General features: G+C 39.1%; 2 protein-coding genes and 1 long non-coding RNA gene across 3 annotated transcripts in view; 1 reads left to right on the top strand and 2 right to left on the bottom strand.

Moving 5' to 3' along the window:
• Positions 1-3,549: 3,549 nt before the first annotated feature.
• Positions 3,550-21,274, bottom strand: LOC113025630 (alanine--glyoxylate aminotransferase 2, mitochondrial-like). Its single transcript, XM_026173585.2, has 14 exons — positions 20,770-21,274; positions 20,116-20,204; positions 19,764-19,954; positions 17,455-17,578; positions 17,274-17,368; positions 15,912-16,005; positions 15,264-15,357; positions 14,616-14,716; positions 14,306-14,398; positions 12,949-13,081; positions 12,012-12,100; positions 11,759-11,908; positions 4,856-4,954; positions 3,550-4,150 (listed from the first exon to the last, which is right to left on the bottom strand). Exons 1-14 carry the CDS (start codon positions 20,864-20,866, stop codon positions 4,049-4,051), a joined length of 1,551 nt encoding a protein of 516 aa, XP_026029370.2. The 5' UTR covers positions 20,867-21,274; the 3' UTR covers positions 3,550-4,048.
• LOC145429999 (uncharacterized) lies at positions 4,961-11,750 on the bottom strand. Its single transcript, XM_080304189.1, has 2 exons — positions 8,662-11,750; positions 4,961-8,482 (listed from the first exon to the last, which is right to left on the bottom strand). Exons 1-2 carry the CDS (start codon positions 8,855-8,857, stop codon positions 7,890-7,892), a joined length of 789 nt encoding a protein of 262 aa, XP_080160315.1. The 5' UTR covers positions 8,858-11,750; the 3' UTR covers positions 4,961-7,889.
• Positions 21,275-21,409: 135 nt separating the features above from the next.
• The window catches only part of LOC145430001 (uncharacterized), a 7,193-nt gene continuing 5,884 nt past the window's right edge, over positions 21,410-22,718 (top strand). The window contains exons 1-2 of the long non-coding RNA XR_013910369.1: positions 21,410-21,615; positions 22,623-22,717. This is a non-coding gene — a long non-coding RNA (uncharacterized LOC145430001). The remainder of the gene's footprint in view (positions 21,616-22,622; position 22,718) is intronic.

Raw genomic sequence — 22,718 nt, 5'->3', positions numbered from 1 at the left:
CCCAACCTTCATGCTGATGATTTTAGGTTATGTTGAAGAATGTGAAGGTAATCCTCCTTCTTCATTGTCCCATTTACTCTCTGTAAATCACCAGTTCCATTGGCAGCAAAACAGCCCCACAGCATAATACTCCCACCACCATGCTTGATTGTAGGCATGGTGTTCTTGGGGTCAAAGGCCTCACCTTTTCTCCTCCAAACATATCGCTGGGCATTATGGCCAAAAAGCTCGATTTTTGTTTAGTCTGACCACAGAACTTTCCTCCAGAAGGTCTTATCTTTGTCCACATGATCAGCAGCAAACTTCAGTCGAGCCTTAAGGTCCCGCTTTTGGAGCTAGGGCTTCCTTCTTGCACGGCAGCCTCTCAGTCCATGGAGATGCAAAACACGTTTAACTGTGGACAATGACACCTGTGTTCCAGCAGCTTCTAATTCTTGGCAGATCTGCCTTTTGGTGATTCTTGGTTGACTCTTCATCCTCCTGACCAATTTTCTCTCAGCAGCAGGTGATAGCTTGCATTCTCTTCCTGATCTTGGCAGTGATGAAACAGTGCCATGCACTTTATACTTACAAACAATTGTTTGCACTGTTGCTCTTGGGACATGCAGCTGCTTTGAAATGGCCCCAAGTGACTTTCCTGACTTGTTCAAGTCAATAATTCGCTTTTTCAGATCCATGCTGAGCTCCTTTGACTTTCCCATTGTAGCATTTGTGGGCGTTTGTATCCAATGAGCCCTATTTAACCTGTCTAAGAGAAGTCACCAGCTGTAGTCACTCATAATCACTCACAAGAAGTTAAGAGGCCATGCTATGAAGCTCAGTTCACTGACAACTTTCTAAGTCACCAAAATTGCTAATTCATGTTGCTGTATGTATAATTTTGACCCAGCAGATGTGATCACTTTTTTCTGTTAACCCATAATAAAGTCATTAAAGAACCAAACTTCATGAATGTTTTTTGTGACAAAGAAGTATCTGTTCCAATCACTCTATCAGAGAAAAATCAGAGTTTTAGAAATAACGGGACACTCAGTAGATCCATTATGTTATATTCTTTACAAGTGTATGTAAACTTTTGACCACAACTGTATATTGTGTTTGTCCTGCAGCTTGCATTAACAGCAATTTTACACAGATCACGTAGCCCTGAAAGTACTTTTAAGATAAGATAAGATAACCTTTATTAGTCCCACACGTGGGAAATTTGTTTTGTCACAGCAGGAAGTGGATAGTGCAAAAGTTATGACGCAAAAATTAGAATACAATAAGAATAAATACAGTACACAGCTGTACAGAATAGAATAAAATAATATACTATATACAGTAGAATAAAATAGAATAAAAATATACAATAAGATAAAAATAGAATACGAATGCTATATACAACTGAGTAAAAATACAACGATGCCAGAAAGGATTATTGCACTTAGTGTTATTGCACATGTGTGGATGTGTGTGTTTGTTCAGTTAAAGTCTTTGTTGTGGAGTCTGACAGCAGTGGGGAGGAAAGACCTGCGAAATCTCTCCGTCCCACACCGTGGGTGCCGCAGTCTTTTAATAAATCATGAACCAACAAGCAGAGAAGTTTAAGTAGGAAAAAGTCAAGTGTGCTCCTGGTTACATAAAGGCTATCTAATGGATCATCATGACAAACATTTCTTTTGTCCTTGGCTCATCTCCATGGTAACTTACCACTTCCCAGGCGAAATCTGGCCAAACTGGTTAAACAGCTGGACTGTCCTGTTAAAGCTGCACACTGGCCACTTATGCATGAGACCACTTTATACATGTTGAGCAAACACACACACAGCAGCTCTTCTCCCTTCACCGTTTTACGCCAACCTGCAGCTTTGAGCTTTTTCTAAGATGTAGTGTCCCGCAGCGTCTCAAATGGATAACCACTGTTAACCATTTGAGATAGTAGGTTGGTACTGGTTCTTGCCAGATTACGAGTACAGAAGATGCTCTTAGGCAACTGGGACTGTAAGGGTTTGTTTTGCTTTTATTTTTTCTAAATCCTGCTGTTCAGGATCACTTTCTGTTCAGGTCGAGGGGCAACCGTGGCTCAGGGGGTTGGGAAGCGCATAACCGGAAGGTCGCCGGTTCGATCCCTGGGCTCTCTGTCCTGGTCATTGTGTCTCTGTCCTGGTCGTTGTGTCCTTGGGCAAGACACTTTACCCTACCGCCTACTGGTGTTGGCCAGAGGGGCCGATGCCGCAATATGGCAGCCTCGCTTCTGTCAGTCTGCCCCGGGGCAGCTGTGGCTACAACTGTAGCTTGCCTTCACCAGTGTGTGAATGTGAGAGTGAATGAATAGTGGAATTGTAAAGCGCTTTGGGTGCCTTGAAAAGCACTATATAAATCCAATCCATTATTATTATTTTCCTCTACTTTAATATTCTCCTAATTAATAAGTTTTTATTTTACATTTTGAAAGTCACAGCTCTTCCATATGTGAACCCTAATACTCAGCTAAGAGGTTCTCACCCCACATTGCATTCAAGGATAAATTATAGCCGTGTGTAAAGGTTGATCACAGTATGTGGAGGTGAGATTTCAGAAGACTCAGTTGGACTTATTGCAGCATTAGTACCCTGTAGGTTGTCTATTCAAAGCATTTAGGCCAGGATGGACAGAAATGTTTTTTAAAACATTCAAAAATTCGGTTGTAGTTGCTTTTTTATCTCCTGCAGTACGGTGTACAATCCAGACAGACAGACATTTAACATGTTAAAAAGAAGAACAAAATTTGTTCCCCAGGCCAGTATTAAAACAATAGAAGAGAGAATTACACTTAACAATAACTTGCCACTCATGTAATAAAAACACACACATAAACCGATAAACTGCAGGCACTCAGTCCATGAACCTCACAGTCTCATGTTTCTTTTTGTTTCCCTGGATGTCATTGCTCGGTAATCACGGTAACATTTGCCTTGCTTTTTAATGTTCCTTTTCTTTTTCTGTATATTTCCAAGCATTAGATGCCTCAGTCATTTTCATATCAGCTTTGGTGCACACAGAAGCATGGCTTTAGGGACTGTGATCACTTTCTGTTACGGCATGAAGTTGCAGCATATTGTCTCCTCTGTAACACAACAGTTTTAAGCCACAACTGACTGCAGAGAGGACGCTATATATATTAATAAGCACTGTTGTCTTGCCGGTCCCTGGCCTCCTGTGTGAGGTTCCTTTGCATACTCTAGCTTCCTCTCACAGTCCAAGGACATGCATGTTGGTTTAATTGGTGACTCTAAATTGGCTCAGGATGTGAGGTAGATAAAGTGTTTTAAGTATGAAATGTATAAATTCCTTGAAAGCACTATATGAATGTATGGTCTAAAGCACTTTGAGTGGTCAGTAAGACTGAAACAGTGTTATGTAAACATGAGTGCGTCACAGTAGAATAAGATTTTGAAAGTACAGCAGTATTCCAGTTTGCAGAGTGCAGCAGGGTTACATGGAATCGTAATGCTCCTCACAGTGATTCAGTGAACAGTAACAGTTATTTCACTTGTATGCTTGCAATGAAAACAGCTGGACACTATGTCAGTGTTTCCAGAATATCACGTTTTATTGGTCTGTGGAAATAGGATTTTATCCATTTATTTACACTGATAACAAGATAATAAATCCACTGTCAGAAGTAAACATCTACATGCCTAGTAAGATGATTAAGTATAACTTGCTGAATAACCAGATTTGGTTTTGGTTTCTAGCTTTCATTATTATTGTGGTATCATAAGTAATAAGCAAAGCATCGCTTTATAAATGATCATACACAGTTATCAGATCTAAAAGAGCAAAATGAACTAAAAGTTAGTTATCAATTTTATCAGTGAGGCCGTTTAAGTCTTTGTTATAACAAAATCATTAAACATAATTAGAAAATGTCATCTTCTTAATCACTATACAAAGGTAAAAACAGAGATAATGAGGTTATTAAGATTAATACTGAGACTTTTACTACTCATATTGAAAAAAGGTCACCTCTGGCTGACCAGGGTCTCTTTAACACGGAGCAATCCGTCTGACCTTTTCCAGGCTTTCATCTTCTTTCCATGTAGTTGCGGACAGACTTGTCAAAGACTGCCGTGAAGAAATCAACATCTTCCTTTGTGATGCACATGGGGGGTTTGATGCGGAAGGTCTTAAAGAGTGATAAAAGCAGAACAACAGAGATTATGTAGCATCAGTGATTTAGACTGTTAACAGGAAAACACAAGACTTTATCACTCATCCATAATAATGTTATAGGTTTGGAACAGTAGACACCGTTGTATTGAATTATCCATCATTTGGGGGGTGGGGGGCATACAGAAAAGAAAAAAATACTTAGATATAAAAATACATTTTAGGTGAACCAAACGGCTTATACACAGCAATTTCTCTTTTTCAGTTAACATCAAGTTAAGAAGTGAGTCCTGTAGGATTCTGGACTATTAAAACATCATGATTTTTTCTCCTTTACGAAAATAATCAGTTTTCTGCTACCACAAAAATACCTGCAGCATGTTGTTTTCTAAAGCCATAAATAGAAGAACTAAATAGCAGTGTTGACATCACAATGTCTCAGTAAAGCATGATGAGGAGAGCTGGAGGCACAATTACAGACAGAGAAATGAAGAATTCCAAAACCAACATTTTCTGTGATTTAATGTATTATCAAAGTGAGCTACTGCTCAGATGTCTGTTTTAGATCCAAGGTAAAAAAGAAAAAGTAAGCAAAATGACAAGTGTGCTTGAATTTTAGAAAACGATTAGGTTTGTGCTGCAGACACAGCATGTATTGGTGCCACACTGCAGTCTAGCACATACATGAGTATACAGAAGGTTAGAGAGTGGGTGAAATTACCTGTCCATATATTGCTCCTTTCCCAATCAGGACTCCCATGTCCTTGACATCCTCAAAAATCTCAGCCATTGCCTCAGGGGGTAGCGGATCTCGGCTGGCCTACACATAATAGACAAAAAGGATGTGGGTGGATGTTTTGGTAAGCACAGTAATTTATCCAGCTTAATTACCAGGATAATTTTACCAAATGGCTAGTCCTGAGTCACTTTAAACATAGGAGGAGAAATAAATATTTGCCTGATGCACATGGTGCATCACTGATAAATTCTATGAGATGTGGTGTGTGACAGTATACGTCATACGTAACATTATTTATTCTTTAAAATAAGGACAAATTGTTCTTTATTCTTTATATCCCTAATCCGTAATCTTAAACAATAAACATTACACGTAAAAAAATAGTATATGTATGTGTACCACCCAGTGTAAAGTTTATGTCACATCTGTCCTATATTAAGAGCATTAGTACTTACCAAAAATCTTTTTTTTAACATTTCTGTAAAAGTTAATCCACCAGTATGTGCAAGCGCTTTAACCAAAATGATATTTTTAATGTTAACATATAATAAATGTTTTTAATCCACCAATTTTCAATTTTACAGCTTTATTAAAAAAAAGAGAAAAAATAATCAAGAAAATAATTATTTTTTGATTAAGATGCCAAATTACAGTTATTTACTTGGATTCCTGAGCAAAAAAGTAGTTTTTAGTGGTCGGATGTTATGCTTGATTAATTTCTGACTGCCAGTGTGCCAAAATGGTAAACTGCTGAGAACTCGCTGAAAAGGAAAGCGTCTGTATGAAATCACTCCGTGATGCTGCATGGTCTTTGAGACAAGTAGGGCAAGACATAAAGTGTTCTCACAGAGCGGTCAAGTGTGCTTTGGAGGCAGAAAACAAAATCAGAAAACAAAAGCTGACTGAAGCAGATGTCAGACACCTCAAGGTTTGAATTACTAGAGATAGAAAGAAGACCACTGCTGATCTTCAGACAGAGATGAGCTTCTAAATCAGAGTCTGAGAGGCACTCCAGTGTGACCACAAGCAAAGGACTCAATGAATAAGGCTTAAAGGGAAGAATAGCTGTTTAGAAGACCTTATTCAGACTTGCAAACATCTCAGAACACCTCAGAATTGCCAGGAAGCATGAACACTGTACTGCAAATGACTGGACGAAGGAAGTCTAGACACAGAAATCCAAGTTTGGACTTTTTGGTCAACACCAAAAAGTTGCAGGTAGGTGAGGACTGGTGATTCGTGAACAGACTGGCTGAATGACTGAATGGCTGACTGAGCTGAAAGCACACACGGCAACCACAACATCACAAGACACTGAACTTAAATACACAGGCTGAATGATTAGTGATTAGGGACCGGTGAGTGAACAGCTGAGCTTAATCTGACTAATGACACATGGAAGTAACTGGAACAGCAAAACAGGAAATGAGAACGTGTGACAAAATAAACTGAACATGAACAAACTGAGAACACTGGGTGAACCACCCAGGAACACTGACATTAGTGAATCATAAACAAGGTCTATCTCAACATCCCAGAATCCCTTCTGGACTGAAACCGACTGGTTGTGGGTTTATATACCAACAAAAAATGATCCCAAACATCCTTCAAAGCTGTGCAAAGACTCTTTGACCAAGAAACAAGAAAAAGGAAGTACTCGAACTGATGGAGTGGCCAAATCAAGGCCTACAATGGACTCAAAGATAGACTCTACAAAAGTTTCATTTACAGCAGGTCTCTCGGGCTAGTTAGAAATGATCTGAAAGTCAATATCAAAAGAGCCTGTCAAAGTGCACCAAGCTAGCAAGAATGCAAGCTGTTCAATGCCTAAGGGGGCATTAAGTCTTTTGGTTATTATACGTAAGTAAGGACTATGTAGTTGTTTGTTGAATAACTAATATAATTTTTAGTTTTAAGCAAGTTTTGTGTGACAGATTTGTAAAATATTTGTATTTCCTTGTTTCTACACTGTTACAAAAAACATCTTAAATAAACGGTAATATTCCGGCAGCTGGGGCGCCAAAATACTACCGTAAAATAACAGAAAATAACTTCCTCATAAAAATACGTTTTTTCCAGTAATGACAATACAGTTTGTTGTGCTAATTTTACATGGGATTTTGCCTTTTCCAAATGCTTTTAGACATTAAATTAGGAACATGTTAATGTGATTAAACAATGAAATCATCTATAAATAGGAAAAATACTAATGTTAAAAAAACGTTAATATTCCGGCAGCTGGGGCGCCAAAATACTAGCGTAAAATAACAGAAAATAACTTTCTCATGAAAATACAGTTATTTTCAGTAATGAAAATAGAGTTTGTTGCGCTAATTTCACATGGGATTCTGCCTTTTCCAAGTGCTTTTAGACATTAAATTAGGAACATTTTAACGTAACAATGAAATTACCTATAAACAAGGTCAATGAATGTGGCAATATGAATCATAATACGTAAATGTATAAATATACAGTTAGCAGTTGGTTTAAATAATAATGGATTGCATGCCCTGGGACAGACTGACAGAGGCGAGGCTGCCATATCGCACCAGGTGAAGAGTCTGGACCACGGACACAATAGCGGCAACCTTCTGATCACAAGGCGAACTGCCAACTCTTCAGCCACGATCGCCCTAAATAGCAACAATAATAATACTTATGTGATGTAACACAAGCTTATAGGAATTGTTACACCCCGGCCTAGGCAACCGGGGTGCAACGCAGGAAAATAAAAATAAGGAAAATAAAAATAATCCCAAAACGAGATTTAAAGCAAAATACCACATTTATTTACATCACCAAACACCAGACGTCAAACTATTTACAACGGGGGGGAAGATCGCGACCATGACACACTGAAACACAGGGTTTAAATACCTAGAGGGAGCAATCAGGAAAATGGACAACAAGAGGGAAACACAGCTGGGGCAACTCAGAACTGACGAGACAGGGAAACGTAAACTGAAAAGACTAAGATAACACAGACTTTCAAAGTAAAACAGGAAACACATAACAGTCACGCCAAAAACAACACACTGACAACACCGAAACGTAACAGTTCCCCCCACCCAAAAATCAAACATTTAACACCAAGTGAAAAGTTTGATCCAGACAGACGAAGCCGATGAAGGCTGGAGCGGTCCCACTGACCCTCCAGCAGACGACGAAGGCTGGAGCAGTCCCACGGACCCTCCAGCGAAGGCGGATGAAGGCTGGAGCGGTCCCACGGACCCTCCAGCGACGACAAAGGCTGGGGCGGTCCCACGGACCCTCCCCTCAGCGAAGGCAGACGAAGCTGATGAAGGCTGGAGCGGTCCCACTGACCCTCCAGCAGACGACGAAGGCTGGAGCGGTCCCACGGACCCTCCAGCGAAGGCGGATGAAGGCTGGAGCGGTCCCACGGACCCTCCAGCGACGACAAAGGCTGGGGCGGTCCCACGGACCCTCCCCCCAGCGAAGGCGGATGAAGGCAGACGAAGCTGATGGAGGCTGGAGCGGTCCCACGGACCCTCCAGCAGACGACGAAGGCTGGTGCGGTCCCCCGGACCCTCCAGCAGAGGCGGATGAAGGCTGGAGCGGTCCCTCGGACGCTCCAGCGAAGGCGGATGGCTGAAGCGAAGGCAGACGAAGCTGATGACGGCTGGAGCGGCCCCACCGACCCTCCAGCGGACGACGAAGGCTGGAGCGGTCCCACGGACCATCCAGCGAAGGCGGATGAAGGCTGGAGCGGTCCCTCGGACGCTCCAGCGAAGGCGGATGAGCAGCCCACCAGCTGCACACACGGACACGCAGCCCACCAGCTGCACACACGGACACGCAGCCCACCAGCTGCACACACGGACACGCAGCCCACCAGCTGCACACACGGACACGCAGCCCACCAGCTGCAGAAGGCTGGAGCGGTCCCTCGGATCCTCCAGCGAAGACAGAAGGCCGAAGCTGTCCCTCCTTCGGACCCTCCAGCGATCCCGGACGAGCCCCCATATGTTACACCCCGGCCTAGGCAACCGGGGTGCAACGCAGGAAAATAAAAATAAGGAAAATAAAAATAATCCCAAAACGAGATTTAAAGCAAAATACCACATTTATTTACATCACCAAACACCAGACGTCAAACTATTTACAACGGGGGGGAAGATCGCGACCATGACACACTGAAACACAGGGTTTAAATACCTAGAGGGAGCAATCAGGAAAATGGACAACAAGAGGGAAACACAGCTGGGGCAACTCAGAACTGACGAGACAGGGAAACGTAAACTGAAAAGACTAAGATAACACAGACTTTCAAAGTAAAACAGGAAACACATAACAGTCACGCCAAAAACAACACACTGACAACACCGAAACGTAACAGAATCATGTTATATACTTTTCCATAGCATTACATTTGAATTCAACAGTTCGATCTTTCAAATAACGGACAGATATTTGTGAGATCATGATACATTTGTGAATGTATTTTTACAATCTAAATATGCATATGTACAAAAAATATATTTAAAAAAACAAGTAAATTGTGTTTTACTATATTTACAGTGATGTTATGTTATTTTACCTTTGACATGTAAAATCACAGTCTACTTATGTAAATTTCATGATATTCTAGAAAGACAGTACTATTTTTTGGAACAGTGTAGGGTGGTCTAATAATCACAGTATATGGTATAAGACAAGAATGTTGAAATAAATTTAACATGTGTCTGTCTGTCTCTGTGGTTGTATGGTCTACCTGTTGTGTCAAGGGAGTCTTGTATTCCCATTCAGTCTTGTCTCTGCATTTCTTTACCGTTTCCCTGTGTCAAGTTTGTATGTCTTAAGTTTGGGTCTCTGTCTCATGTTGTTTCCTGTTTTTCTTTAATAGTCCTTCATCTTGTGTGTGTGATGTTCCGCATTGCTTCCCTTGGATTGTTAGTGGATTCTGTTCACCACGTTTCCACTCTGCCCTTACCTCATGTGTGTAATTAAGTCTTCAGTTTTCTTTAGTTTCTGATGGCAATCTCCCCTCTACATGTCCAGTATTTCCTATTCAGGGTCCTAGTCTCTGAATAATTAAGTTTCCTGTATTCTGTTTCTCGTAAGTCTAAAAATAAAGCTGCCTTTAAGTTTAGTCCAGTTTCTGAGTCCTACATCTGGGTCCTAACCCGGCCTGCTTCACACAACAGCTCATGACAACATGTACCAAAGTAAGGACACAAATGTCTATGACAAACCTTCTGAAAGAGCATACAGACAGGAATTCTTTTCAGCTTTCAAATGGAGTGAGTGAATGGATTTGAATTCATTTGTTTAACCTTGAATTATGTATGTTGAGAAGACACACACTCTGAGTGACTAAATATGGTTCACAACCTGCAGCCATGTTGCAAAAGAAAAAACATTTAACTAGATGGTTGGTACACAGATAAAAAGTAAATAAATGAATAAAGATGGCAGCAAAAAATAATTAAATAAATAAAAATTTCACTGACTATGTTTTTATATTTGGGATCTTCTGATTCAGAATGAAAAGTTCACCCACTTCATTTCTCATTACACTTTTTCTCCTAATGTTTATTTGTGTGGTTCATTCCAGAAACTGTGACTCGGTTTCTCAAAACTCCAAACGCAAACAAAGAGTTTGCTGCTTTTGTCAAAACCCCACACATCTCTTGCGAAATAAAAACAGCACTCAAAAAAACAAAACATGTCCTCTCTTCTCAAGACGGGTTCCTTCCACAAAAACAATACACACAGATATTACCTGATGTCTTCTCACAGACCATCATCCAAACACTGATGTGATAAATATAAAACAGTATCATCAAAAGTGCTCATGTATGTTTTGGTTTGGTGAGGTCATGCTACGTATTCAAATGATTTTGAGCACCTATATCCAAAAAAAAAAAAGAATAATAAAAAAAAGGACCTATTTAATGTATATGTTGAGCAAATTTACTAATTTCACCATGTATTGCAAGTACAATGAGAAACCCTACACAGATCCCAAAGGGTAAGAAATATATGTGTATTACTGCAATACGTGTTTAGCTGAACTGACCAAAAAAACTTCCTCATAGACTCCCTTTCACTCTTCCTCTTTGTTCTTCCTGTTTCAGCTTCTTGCCTAACACTTGAAGAAATGACTCAAAGCCTCTTTTATACTCTGACACATGATTAAATTGTTCTTCCAGTTGAGTTTGCAAACGTGCAGAAAGAGTTGGACCAATTTCTAAATCAGTGTGTTGCATTTTGAAGGCCAGTGTTCCTACAGGTGAAAGAAAGTGTGCTAAATGATGCACTTTGTGTTCAGAGATTTGCAAGAGTGTGATTTAGAATGACATCTGAGTAAAACAGGTGGGAATGTCAGTAGTAATATGTATGAGCTTTTTAACATGGCCTTCATAAATGGTAAGTAAAACAATACTATTACTGTATTTTATAAATGTGTATCATAGGATATTATAGGATATTCAATCTATTTTCTTTTCTAAAACAAAAGCCTGATTTTTAGGAGCACGTGAGAACGGCGCAGGATATGTTTCTTCAGAAACACACGATTTTATAGGTCAAAGGAGTCCTCTAACAAGCACAAGGTGTGTACAGAATTATGGCTGTTTAAATACATGTTTTTTGTTTTGTTTTGAAATTATGTATTAACTGGGCTTTTTCTCCGATTTGCAATCAGGATTAATAAAATGACCAAAATAACATTCAGACTCTGCGATCACAAGACCAAACCTTACGCCAGGTGTGTATACGAATGTCTGTATACATGTTTCGGAATTTAAAAATGGCACACATGCTGCAGAAAACAGTTAACTGGGGCAATGCTGGCCAACGCCCCCAGGGAGGCACAATGCAAATATGTATTGTATAAACATATGAGCACAAGGATCACAGCACCTTGTCTCGGACCATTTCCACACCGATCTGCAGGCCTTTTCCACGGACATCACCGATGATCTCATACTTGTCTCTGAGTTTCGCGAGCTCTGTCATCAGATAGGTGCCCACACGAAGGCTGTTCTGCTGGGTGTCGTCCTCTCTGATTGTCTGTTAAGGAAAAATGCAGGTTTTTTTTTTCTGTATTTCAGTGTCGCTGCTGTCACTGTTATCTTGAACAGGCTTCATTTAGAAAAGGTTAAAGAATTCCTACATCAAGCACCGATGAAGCCACAGCACAAGCCAAAGGATTTCCCCCAAAGGTGTTGAAGTGAAGCCCCTTGGCAAAGGAGGCTGCAATTTCTAAAAAAACCAAAAAAAAAAAACCAAACCAAAACAACAAAAAATGAAAAAACAAATTCAAACCTCCAGCGACTGCTCCGTTCAAATTACATCTCAAAATATAAGATATATAAAATACTTTTGTGTTATCAAAAGTATTTTATATAAAAATGAATTCATGTTGAACTCTTTATCAACTTGATGCTAGGTCTTTTAGTATTGTTTAACACTAACAATCCAAAATGGATGAAAATGGGAGTCTGATGGTACTTTTCAAGGTAGCACATCAGTCATACAGCTACTATATGATAAACAAAGAGAGGCTCACATTGAGGCTCACAGCATTATTAATACAATGTTACAAGTCTCTCAGGGCTCCAGCAGCGTTGTTCTAATGGAACAAGTACTAGAAGCTTTTCTTCAAATCAATCTATGTCTTAGGTATTCAATGTGGAACTACTTTTTCCTCCTTGTCTCCTTTCCTCAATTTCTTGCTGAGAGCTTGGCTGAAGTGGTGAGTCACAACTGGAGAGCCGATTATTTCATTCACTCACAATTTCAGTAAAAAAAGAAAAAAGAAAATATGGTCTGCTTGTTGCTTGAAAAGTATAAAATAATTAATAAATAAAAAAATACGTTTTCATGGTGTCCTTGTTTTTTGTTTTTTTGATAAACTATAAATACATGTTAAATTGTTGAGTCTTCACATTCAAAAAGCTCCATCACTACCTGGCAGAAAGAGACAGATGCTGTCTCACCACGGCCAGTTACATTTTGCCAGTGAAAATAATGTATAATGTAATTAAATGTATTTGTTTATGTTTCTTGAGTATAGAAGCAGATCTACAAACACTAGAGTATATTCTCACCTGGTGTGGTAACAACAGCTCCCATTGGGAATCCATTGCCAATGCCCTTTGCCATTGTAACCATATCAGGAATAACATCGTGGCCTTGGAAACCCCAAAAGTGGCTTCCTGTTCGTCCAAATCCAGTCTGGACCTGCCAGGTGAAAAACTGATGATTAAGTGATTTATTTATTTATTTATTTTTCCCCCTTTTTGGAGTACTACAGTAAAGGAAGCAAAAAAAAACAACAACCAAAAAACCTTAATTGTCCATAAGAATTTAATACCTATTGGGGGTGTTGTAGGAATCTGTAATTTAATCAAGATAATAAAACATTTCCCTTCAAACGCTGAGTCTCATTCACTAATCCTAGCCTGCAGCACTTTTGTCTTCCTTCCATATTCAGTGGTGACTCGAACAAAATACTGCCATAGACATACATTTTGGTGACTGTTAAATTATAGACGAGTGACATACTCTGAACATGACCTGTGAAACATTACAGTCACAGGGGGGTGAAGAATTGGAATTTATGATAAATCTTTTTTTAAAACATCTGGATGTTAATAATTGATGCAAGTGTGGCAATGTTCTTACACAGTTTCAGTCAGACTGGCTCACCTGTCAGGGAGGAGATAAGGTACATACTGACATATGTACATACACATGCTACATTATCGTAAGATGTGCATAGAAATGGTCTTAGAGTACGTACAAACTAAGTGCACACACAAAATAATTTGTTGTTTTTGGAGACAGAAATGCACCGCAATAGTGAAAAAGCAGGAGAATTTTACAACTGAAGAAACTGAAACAATAACGCCCACCTCTTCACTGAATTTCTTCAAGACTGAAGAAAAAAAATCCAGGGCTCAATATCGTGTATAAAATTTGGGGGATTTTTGGGCTTTTCTGTTTTGTGTGGTTGTTGTATTGAAACAAGAATACTGAAAAGTTTTCCTATGAGAACAGGTTTTTCTAAACAAAGTTTATTAGAATAAATCCACCTACTCCTGCATTTGTGTGTAAAACTAGTATGTGTGGTTAAGGCACAGATGTGCAAACATAGTGTTTATGCCCACTGACTTGGTAGCTTATGAGTGATTGGCAGTTACTTTCTTATTTTTTAATGCATTTAGGAATATTTTATAACAATGCTTTACCATAAAGCACTTTATTTAAATGGAAATAACACAGCAGATTCAACACGTGTAGCAGCACATGTACTGATGTGCTTAATCTCCACTTTCTAATATGCTGTGGCAGGCTTAAAGATTTTTTTTAAGAATTTAAAAAACAAACAAAAAACTGACCCAAACAAAACAATGTAGCTAAAAAAAATTTAATTAGAAAACCTATTTAACATTTGCACTTAACCTCGTCAGCAACGCAGATTCCTCCTCGCTCTCTAACAAGTTTGTAAGCGTCCTTAAGGTAGTTTTTAGGATACTGCACAGCTCCTCCCACTCCCTGTATAAACACACACGTGCACATCCCACTGTCACATCTTAATTAACACAAACACAGCGACCACTCTGAACAAGGTAAAACAACAAACATAGACAGTATATTAACAAAGGCCTATTCTAAATTAAATCACAATCCATTCAGCGTAACAACGTGTTTAACCCCAAAAGAAAAAAGGAAATATTTAAAGAAACCCTAACCCTACAATTGAATAAAGTACCTGAATCGGCTCTCCAAAGAAAGCAGCTATTCTGTTTGGGACACTTGTAGCAAATGTCTCTTTGAGTTGTGCAATGTACTGTTCATTTGCCATGCAGTGACCTGTGGAGGGGGAACAACACAAAAAAAACTTTCTTGTCAGTTTAGATGGTTGGCTGATTCAGATATTATTTTGCAGCGACAGATGTTTGGTTTGTGCAGAAATCCATGAAATTGTGCTGACAATGGGACCATTTTCAAGTGGTCTAGTAGAGACAGGTTATTATTAACATTCCTGAAAGTGGTAAAACATTAAAAGAAGTAAATACTGAACAGCTGCCTTGTTTTCGGGGTTATAAGTAATCTGCCCTACTCTGTATTTTGAAAGAAGTGCATGTTTTTGAATCACAACTCAAAAGGGAAACAGAAAATTAGAAAAATGAAAGTATATAATTTTGTTTAGATGCATGTGTCAATCAATAATGATCTATGCAAAACAAAGGACCCCCCCCCCCCCCCCCGCCCCCCCCAAACAAAGAGATCTCCTTTTTTGTCACCTGGATACAGACAGACTATTATAAAAAATTAAAAACATCTCCCTCTTTTATTCTGTTTATTAGAACAGAACGGGTGAATTAGCGCTGAGCCACAAGTGCACATGTGTGTGTACCTTGGGCACAAGTGCACTCTCTGATGGTCTGAACGGGGGAGTCTCTACAGTGGCTTCCTCCCCAAGGCCCTCTGAACACATCGGGACACATGGTCTGTTCATTGGACAGAAATCAGGTCTGCTTATTTCAGTTTAACAGCACAAATAAAGCATCACCAAACTTTACTGCTGCGAAAGCATCGGCCACCTTCAGCCCATTTCAGAATTATATTTAATTAAGTAGATATAAAATGTGCAAATGAATTAGTTTAAATAATGCAAACATATTCAGTGACACACACCTTCAATACATTTTGACCTTAAATGTGTCACTTTAAGCCAATTATTAACTATCATAGGGCACCAGGGATCACTGAAAAGTTTGCTTAGAGTTAAAAATTAAAATTTTTTGACTCACTGACTACTCAACCCAACTGAACAACAAGGAGATTTGCATATGAGGTAATATCTTTTTGTGAGTAATGTTCGATTAAAAGTTGAAAAGATTTTCAACAAATTAATGCCAGTGTTTTATTGCAGTTTTTTCTTTAATTTGTTTAATTTAACTTGTTTATATGTGTCTTTATGCACTGAATGGGAAATCTTCCAGTTTTCAGATACAACAAAGTTTTTTTTTGGTTTTTTTTGCTGTCTTCTTGCAGTACCTACATTTGTGGAGTCAAAACCACTGGCAACAGGGTATTTATATGCTGCATTGGAAGTGAGGCCAATGGTCTGTGGACTGCCACCATGATATGACCCTCTAGAAGGCAAAAATACACATTACTAGCAACAATACCGCAATCCTCAACGTTGTTTTTTATGATTTACTTTAACTCTGTGCTTGTCTTTTCAGTGCCTCCAAACAGATAAAATAACATGAATTAATAGCATAAAAAAGGAGAATAGTAAAAACTGTAAAACAATAAAACAAACAAAAACCTGAGGCCGGTAGTACGAAACAAGATTATAGGATTAGCAAAGCCGCTTCAACATGAGCAATTTCAATGTTACAAAGGTGTGGCATCATGACAATTTATATTGCACGTCTAACTAGATCAACAAGTATAAAGTAACAAGTACTGCCTACTGACAGTTCTCTGGAAAATAGCGGCAGCATTGCTGAAGGTTGCCTTCGACCGCTCTGTATGGCTACAAAAAGGTTTTTATAATTGTCTTAAGCCTTTGTTGTTTCCTTGTGAGCACCTGTGAGAAATATGGCAGCTCCGATGCAGTCTTATTCCTGCAATTTTCTGTTGGTTGCAAACAATTTAAAATTATTTTTTAAGTCTTAAAGATCCTTGAAACAGGGCACCTCCCTGGTCAGTTTGATAAGCATGCAGACAGCCTGACTTGTTTAAGTTATATCTGAGCATCAGAATCATAAGGAAACGTCACTTTTAACATGGCGTGGTTGTTGGTGCCAGATGGGCTGGTTTAAATATTTCAGAAACTGCTGATCAACTCTGCAGAAGAAAGAAGAAAATAAGCAGTGAGCGGCAGTTCTCTGGGTGAAAATGCATCGTTGATGCCAGAGGTCAGTAACTCAGATAAACACTTATTGCAATCAAGATATGCAGAAGAGCATAAAACACATTCATACAGCATTTATAATACTACACTACTTTCTAGTATAGCCAATCACACTTCTGCTCACTTTCTGCAGCTGTTGTGTTGACTTTAGTTTGTATTACATGTTTAACCTCTTTAATATTTCCAATCATGTCAGTTTTATCTTCCTTTGTAAAATGAGCTGCTACACTGTCAGTAGACCCATCCCTGTTTGTGATTGGTCATTTGCTGCAACACCACCCCCTTCATGCGAAACCCTGGGTCAATAACCACCTTCATGAGACTGATTAGGCTGATTATTCTGGGTATGTTGACCCTGCTTCGTAGTAAACAATGCCTATGAAGTTTAGTTACCAAAGCTGCCAAAAATCAAACATTTCTACAGAATTTACATTTTTCTTTCATCAGGAGGTGAGTAGGATGCCTTTGTTAGTCATAGAAAAAAGGAAAAATTTAGACCTTAAAGTAATTATATCGTTGTTGCCTGTGTGGAGACGAGCCATCAAAATTGCCAGGTCATTGGATTCCGAGCCGCTGTTTGTCAGATATATCACCTGGACAAGGAACAGACCAGCACACTGTTTAATGACAGCCTCAGCCCATGATGACAGCTAATTCAATGAAAAACTCAATATCTTACCTTTAGCGGATCTGGGAAGTGGGAGGCTAGTTTTTCACAATACTCATGAAGCGTTGGATAAACATAGATGTTAGTTGTATGCCACAGTTTCTTCAGCTGCTGCTCTGCAGCTGCTGTTACTTTCCTGTGAACAAAGACGCCATTTCATTCCCTCTGTGATAATATAATATGACGATTTAGTAATTAGAAAAGTACTTCAGCAACTTCCAACAAGTACTTTGCTAAATATGTTAGATTTATTCATTCAGAGTGTTTGCCTCAGTTCTTGTACAGTACTAAGCGCAACATTTCACAGTAACCTTTCAGTAACGTAGAACAATGGTTTCATAGTTTCTTTAGAAAATTCACAACCTAACTGGGCTTATAAAACTATAGCATCTAATCTATAACTTTCATAGCTCACTTGTCTGAAGTGCGGTACATATTGGTTGTTAGATGCAGACTGACCATTTCTGCAGGGATAAATCAGTAATTATTGATATTACCAGCTGCTGCTGTCTAATGCAACAGGTGTGTAATAAGATTAAAAAGGTCTAGAAACAGCTGGAACCAACGAACTACCTTTGGCTTATGTTAGCATTTTAAAAAAAATCTAATTTAAGGTGTTACTCATTAACAGATGTACAGCAGTGAGGGAAAAAATCAGGTGGAAAGGAGGTTGGGGACTTTACACAGGTTCTGTAAAGGCATGAAGAATGCGGCGAGTATTTTAGCGCATTGTGATGTTTTATGGAGTAGATTTGGTGCTGACATGTGGAAAATAAGTGATTTTCTTATTGTGTCCAGCAGAAAATAAATTAGCTTAGGCAAAGAGAAACCAGGAGACAACCTCAACCGGCGGGCCATGGACTAGGAGTCGTTTGATACTGGGCCATGAGAGTTGAGGCTCGGCTATTTTTGTAATCGTTTTTTATCGTTAACTCGGATTCCCTGGGTCTTTTCCCGTGTGTTATGAATAAATCTTGTTTTTTTCGTACCGGTACTGGTTTCATTTAGTTGTATTTATCCGTGACACCTTAAAGGGCGGTCCGTGAAAATATTGTTGGACATAAAGCGGTCTGTGGCGCAAAAAGGTTGGGGACGACTGATGTAGGGCATTCTCTAAAACGACCAAGCTACTCGGGATGGTAGACAGACAGAGGTCTTATAGGAGAGGCTTACAGAATTATTAGCCTCATATTTTGGTTAAGTATTTCCAGAGTATCTGTTAAATAGAGCAAGGGATTTTTAAAACGAACATCTTTTAAGACGAACAAAAACCTAAACTATCGGTTTCCAAACTATTAGTCCCATGATGTTAATAGTCAAACATGTATCATATCTTCTTGGATAACAGTCTGCAGCAGATTTTGTTGTAGTTTTCAACAAATCTCCTGAGAAATACCAGCCCATTCTTCTTTGACTAATCTCTCAGCCTTCTCTAGATTTTATGGTCAATAGTCAGTAACGTTTACTTTGGTCCTCTTATGGTAGTTCTTCACCAGGAGCAACATCTGATTTGGGTTGTTGCTGTCGTGTTGAAAGACAAACAGGCTGCGTGTCCAGTTTGCATAATCTTTCTCCAGGTTCTCCTAGCGTACTTCAGCCTGCCTTAAAGGCATCTCTACTTGTAGTGATTGTCTTCTTTAAGATTTTATTCTTTAGGTCATTCACTCATGTCTCAGCAGTTGTTCTGGGGTCTTTAGGCACATCTCTCACTAGTTTAATTTCCAGTCTTTAAAACCTTTCAATCCTGCCAGGTTTGTTCTGTACTGTGGGGCTTTTTCTATGAATTCCTTTATGACACTTCTCGCTCCAGTTCTTGACACTTTGGGATAACACACTGGGATAAGTTGTATTTCTATCTTCTGCTTTGTGAGCATCAATAATTCTTGAAGTTACAATTCAAGTTACAGCTTAAACCCTTGATTAAGTGTTTATGCTGTGCATACATTTGAAGATAACCTTGGCTGTAACTGGATTGTTGTAACTCTGAGCATTACAAAGTTAAAGCACATCATTGCACATTGGTCAATTTTTCAGGGAGCTAAGAATTACGACCCTGATAAATATCTTTTTCTGAAATAGTTATTTAATTAATTATCATTATTAAATAATGTATGCTTTCTTAAGAAAACGGGCATGTTTAAAAATGCTTTATTTTTAAAAAAAAACCCATGCTGTTACAATAGCACTGTATGCTGGGTGGAAAGTGGTGCATAAATGTTACAATAACCGACTCATGTCAGTGTCTCTACTTCATCCATCGGATGCCTGTGTTTGTTAAATACTTTTCCATGTGTAACACGGCAAACTGTAAAGGATCTTACGGGTGGCAGTGGCCCACACTGACAGTCGCCACACCAGCAAACAGATCCAGATATCGTCTCCCGTCCACATCCCACAGCCACTGCATGTACCCCTGGTGGATGAACACTGGCTTCTTATAATAAGTAACCTTCATGGTCATGGGGTTGCAGTTCTGTCTGCGGATCTCTATCATACGGTCTTTGGACATACCCTTGATAGAGACAAATAAACAAGATAAGGGTTGCAGAATGGGATGTTTATTTTTTTGTAACTGAGGTTTTTTACTACATTTATTCAGCCAACTAAGTACTGTTATTACTGAAGCGATTACATAATGCAAGGCCAAATGTATAAGCAGGAGTCTGCTCTTACCGTGTATTTTTCTGGACTGAAATTGCACGGGGGCATCTCTGGCACGTCTGTAGAGGGGGGCTTGAAGGCTGATTTCTGACATAATGCGCCTGTAAATTAATTGCAGCATGAAAACAAAAGAAGAAGAAGGGAAGAACAGCTGGTTGACAACCATAGAGCTCTCTATTTTATCTGGCAGAGGATGATCAAAGCTTTGGCGTGACATTACAGTGACATCATGTGAAACATCTTTCTGTTGACACAAATGCCAAATATTTAACACCCAATTACCAAATGTAATTTCTAATCATCAACAAAAAAAAAACACACAAATCAGGTTTAAACTGTGTTTGCTTTTAATGCTACTGGTTTCATTTCATTCACACTTTTCAGCAATATTGAAGCCAGGATGGGACCACATTAAGATAACCTTTGACCTCATAGCACACTGATGTAATGCTGCCTGTTTGCTTGTTGTGAAACCTCCAGCAGACATCTACAATGGCATGGCTGTGACAGATCTTCAAATTGAGACATTATTAAAAGAAAGAAAAAAAATCGTTGAATCAATTAACTGAAATACGCTCCTCCTGCACCGTAGTAGCAACAAACCAAAAAGCATAACACACTTATATAGTGGGGGTAAATGTTGGAGCTGAAGCAGGGAGAACTCACCACTTGCCCGGTGGAAATAGGCCAAACAGGGCATTGAGCAGGACCCTCGTGTTAAAGCAGCACAGCGTCCGCTTAGACTCGATATAGCTTTATACATGGTGAGCAGGCACTGAGGGGGTACACGACAAGTGCTCTTCTTCCACCGTGTTGACAGTCAAAAGCAGCAGATAAGGCGGGTACCCGTTTTTCTTTCTCAAAAAAAAAAAAAAGAAAAAAAAAGAGTGTTTGAAGTGGGCGGCGACGTCCCTCGCGCGCGCTCACAACGTCATGGTTTGTGAAGCACGTTTCTGAACTTTATGGCAGAAATATCGTATCATCAGAATTCAACTATTTTTAGACATTGAATTTATAACACTGAATTTTTTATCCTCCAAATTTCCCTTCAAAAATATTCACCTGCAAAAAATTCAACTCCAAAAATTCATCTGCAAAAATTCACCTGCAAAAAATTCACCATCAAAATTGCACCTGCAAAAATTCAACTGCAAAGGTGATGAACTTGAATGACCCAAGCCAGAGCAATCAGCACTAGATCGAGTCGAGCGGCTCTCAGCCAATTAAATTACGCTGTTTGATCACATGACACCGTTAGCCAGCAGTGTTTCTCCTAAAAGAGAGCTGTTTAAAGGTGAGTGATTAAGTTTTTCTCCTAACTAGAGATCATTACAGAACGCCTAGTCCTACTTAAAATCCCATTCATTTTTCTTTCATTTTATCATCTACTCGAACTAAGTAAAACGTTTGACTAACTCAAAGACAATTTCCACGCCTCCCCTGCCTGTCTGCAGAGGCAGTTTTGAATTTAGGAGCAGCAAGATGGCAGCGGCAAACCCTGGCGGTTCTCCGGTAAGTATATTGTTTTTTTATCTTCAAGTTTGTCTTTTGAAACGTTATATTTATTTAAATCCGTTGCTCACGTATAAAGTACACAGACGGGGTCTTTGCTCAACTCGTCTGAGGCGTGTCTCACTAAGCGCTACATGCTAGCATCCTGCTAACCGAGCTACCCTTTACATGCTGTGCTTTAGAAAATCGGATACTCGGTACAAAACCATACTCCGCAGATATTGATAGATAAACGAACACTGCAAATATAATGTTGGGAACGAGAACGGCCTTTGGTGAAGGGGTAAAATACACCATGAATAAAGCCATAGAGTGAATGGCTGCCATGGTTGCAGAACGGCCTGATTTAATAACAAGAATGGGGAAGAGTGAGGCGAAGTGAACCAAAGCCACAAAACACGGTCAGACAAGGCGGGAAAAGGGCAGTGATCTGTCCGTCACTATGAAGTTGGTGTGTGCTTTGGTGAACAAAAACTCGAGACCGGTAGCAGGAAGATGGGAGACTCGTGTTTCACTGTAATAGTGGTGAATTAAAACATCCCTTGTTGGGGAAATTTAGGTGTAAATGCATCCATACAGGCAAGACAGAGGCAGACCAGACAGTGAAGAAAACAAGGCAAACATTAGTAATATTAAAACGGAAATATAGGATTAATATAACATACAATTAGGGAAAATGTAAGGAACACAATGTAAATGATATTGTAAAGTCATTAAAACAGCATACTCTGATTAAAAGAAACATGTATTTAGGTAGGATAATAATAATAATAATAATAATAATAACAATAATAAAAAAAAAACATGTACAAGATGGGTATGTATACTTGTACCCAGAATTTAACTATAAAGTTGTAGCATGCCAGACGATCTTGATTGAATGTAACTTTGCTCCACACAAGTTTTATGGTAGACATATTCATATTGGTATCTAATAAATGATTAATTCTTAGATTTTATCGAACGTTAATTTATAAATTGTGTCTGTCTTTATGTGTTTGTTTCAGATTATGCAAGATGAAATTATTCAGTCAGCAAGACACTTGCTGCAGTTGCTGACATCATCCAACCGAACTGCTGCTGTGATGAATCAGAATACAAGG

This window comes from Astatotilapia calliptera, chromosome 7 (genome assembly GCF_964374335.1).
Source record: "Astatotilapia calliptera chromosome 7, fAstCal68.1, whole genome shotgun sequence".
NCBI lineage: Eukaryota > Metazoa > Chordata > Actinopteri > Cichliformes > Cichlidae > Astatotilapia > Astatotilapia calliptera.
This window is presented reverse-complemented; position numbering and strand designations above follow the sequence as displayed.

Coding starts and splice junctions, on each gene's coding strand:
- LOC145429999 (XM_080304189.1), bottom strand. CDS start 8,857: ATGGGGGCTCGTCCGGGATCGCTGGAGGGTCCGAAGGAGGGACAGCTT. Junction 8,483..8,661: donor GTGTGCAGCTGGTGGGCTGC/GTGTCCGTGTGT, acceptor CCTTCGCTTCAG/CCATCCGCCTTCGCTGGAGC.
- LOC113025630 (XM_026173585.2), bottom strand. CDS start 20,866: ATGTATAAAGCTATATCGAGTCTAAGCGGACGCTGTGCTGCTTTAACA. Junction 19,955..20,115: donor TCAGTCCAGAAAAATACACG/GTAAGAGCAGAC, acceptor GTCTCTATCAAG/GGTATGTCCAAAGACCGTAT. Junction 4,955..11,758: donor TGGAAATGGTCCGAGACAAG/GTGCTGTGATCC, acceptor TATTATGTGTAG/GCCAGCCGAGATCCGCTACC.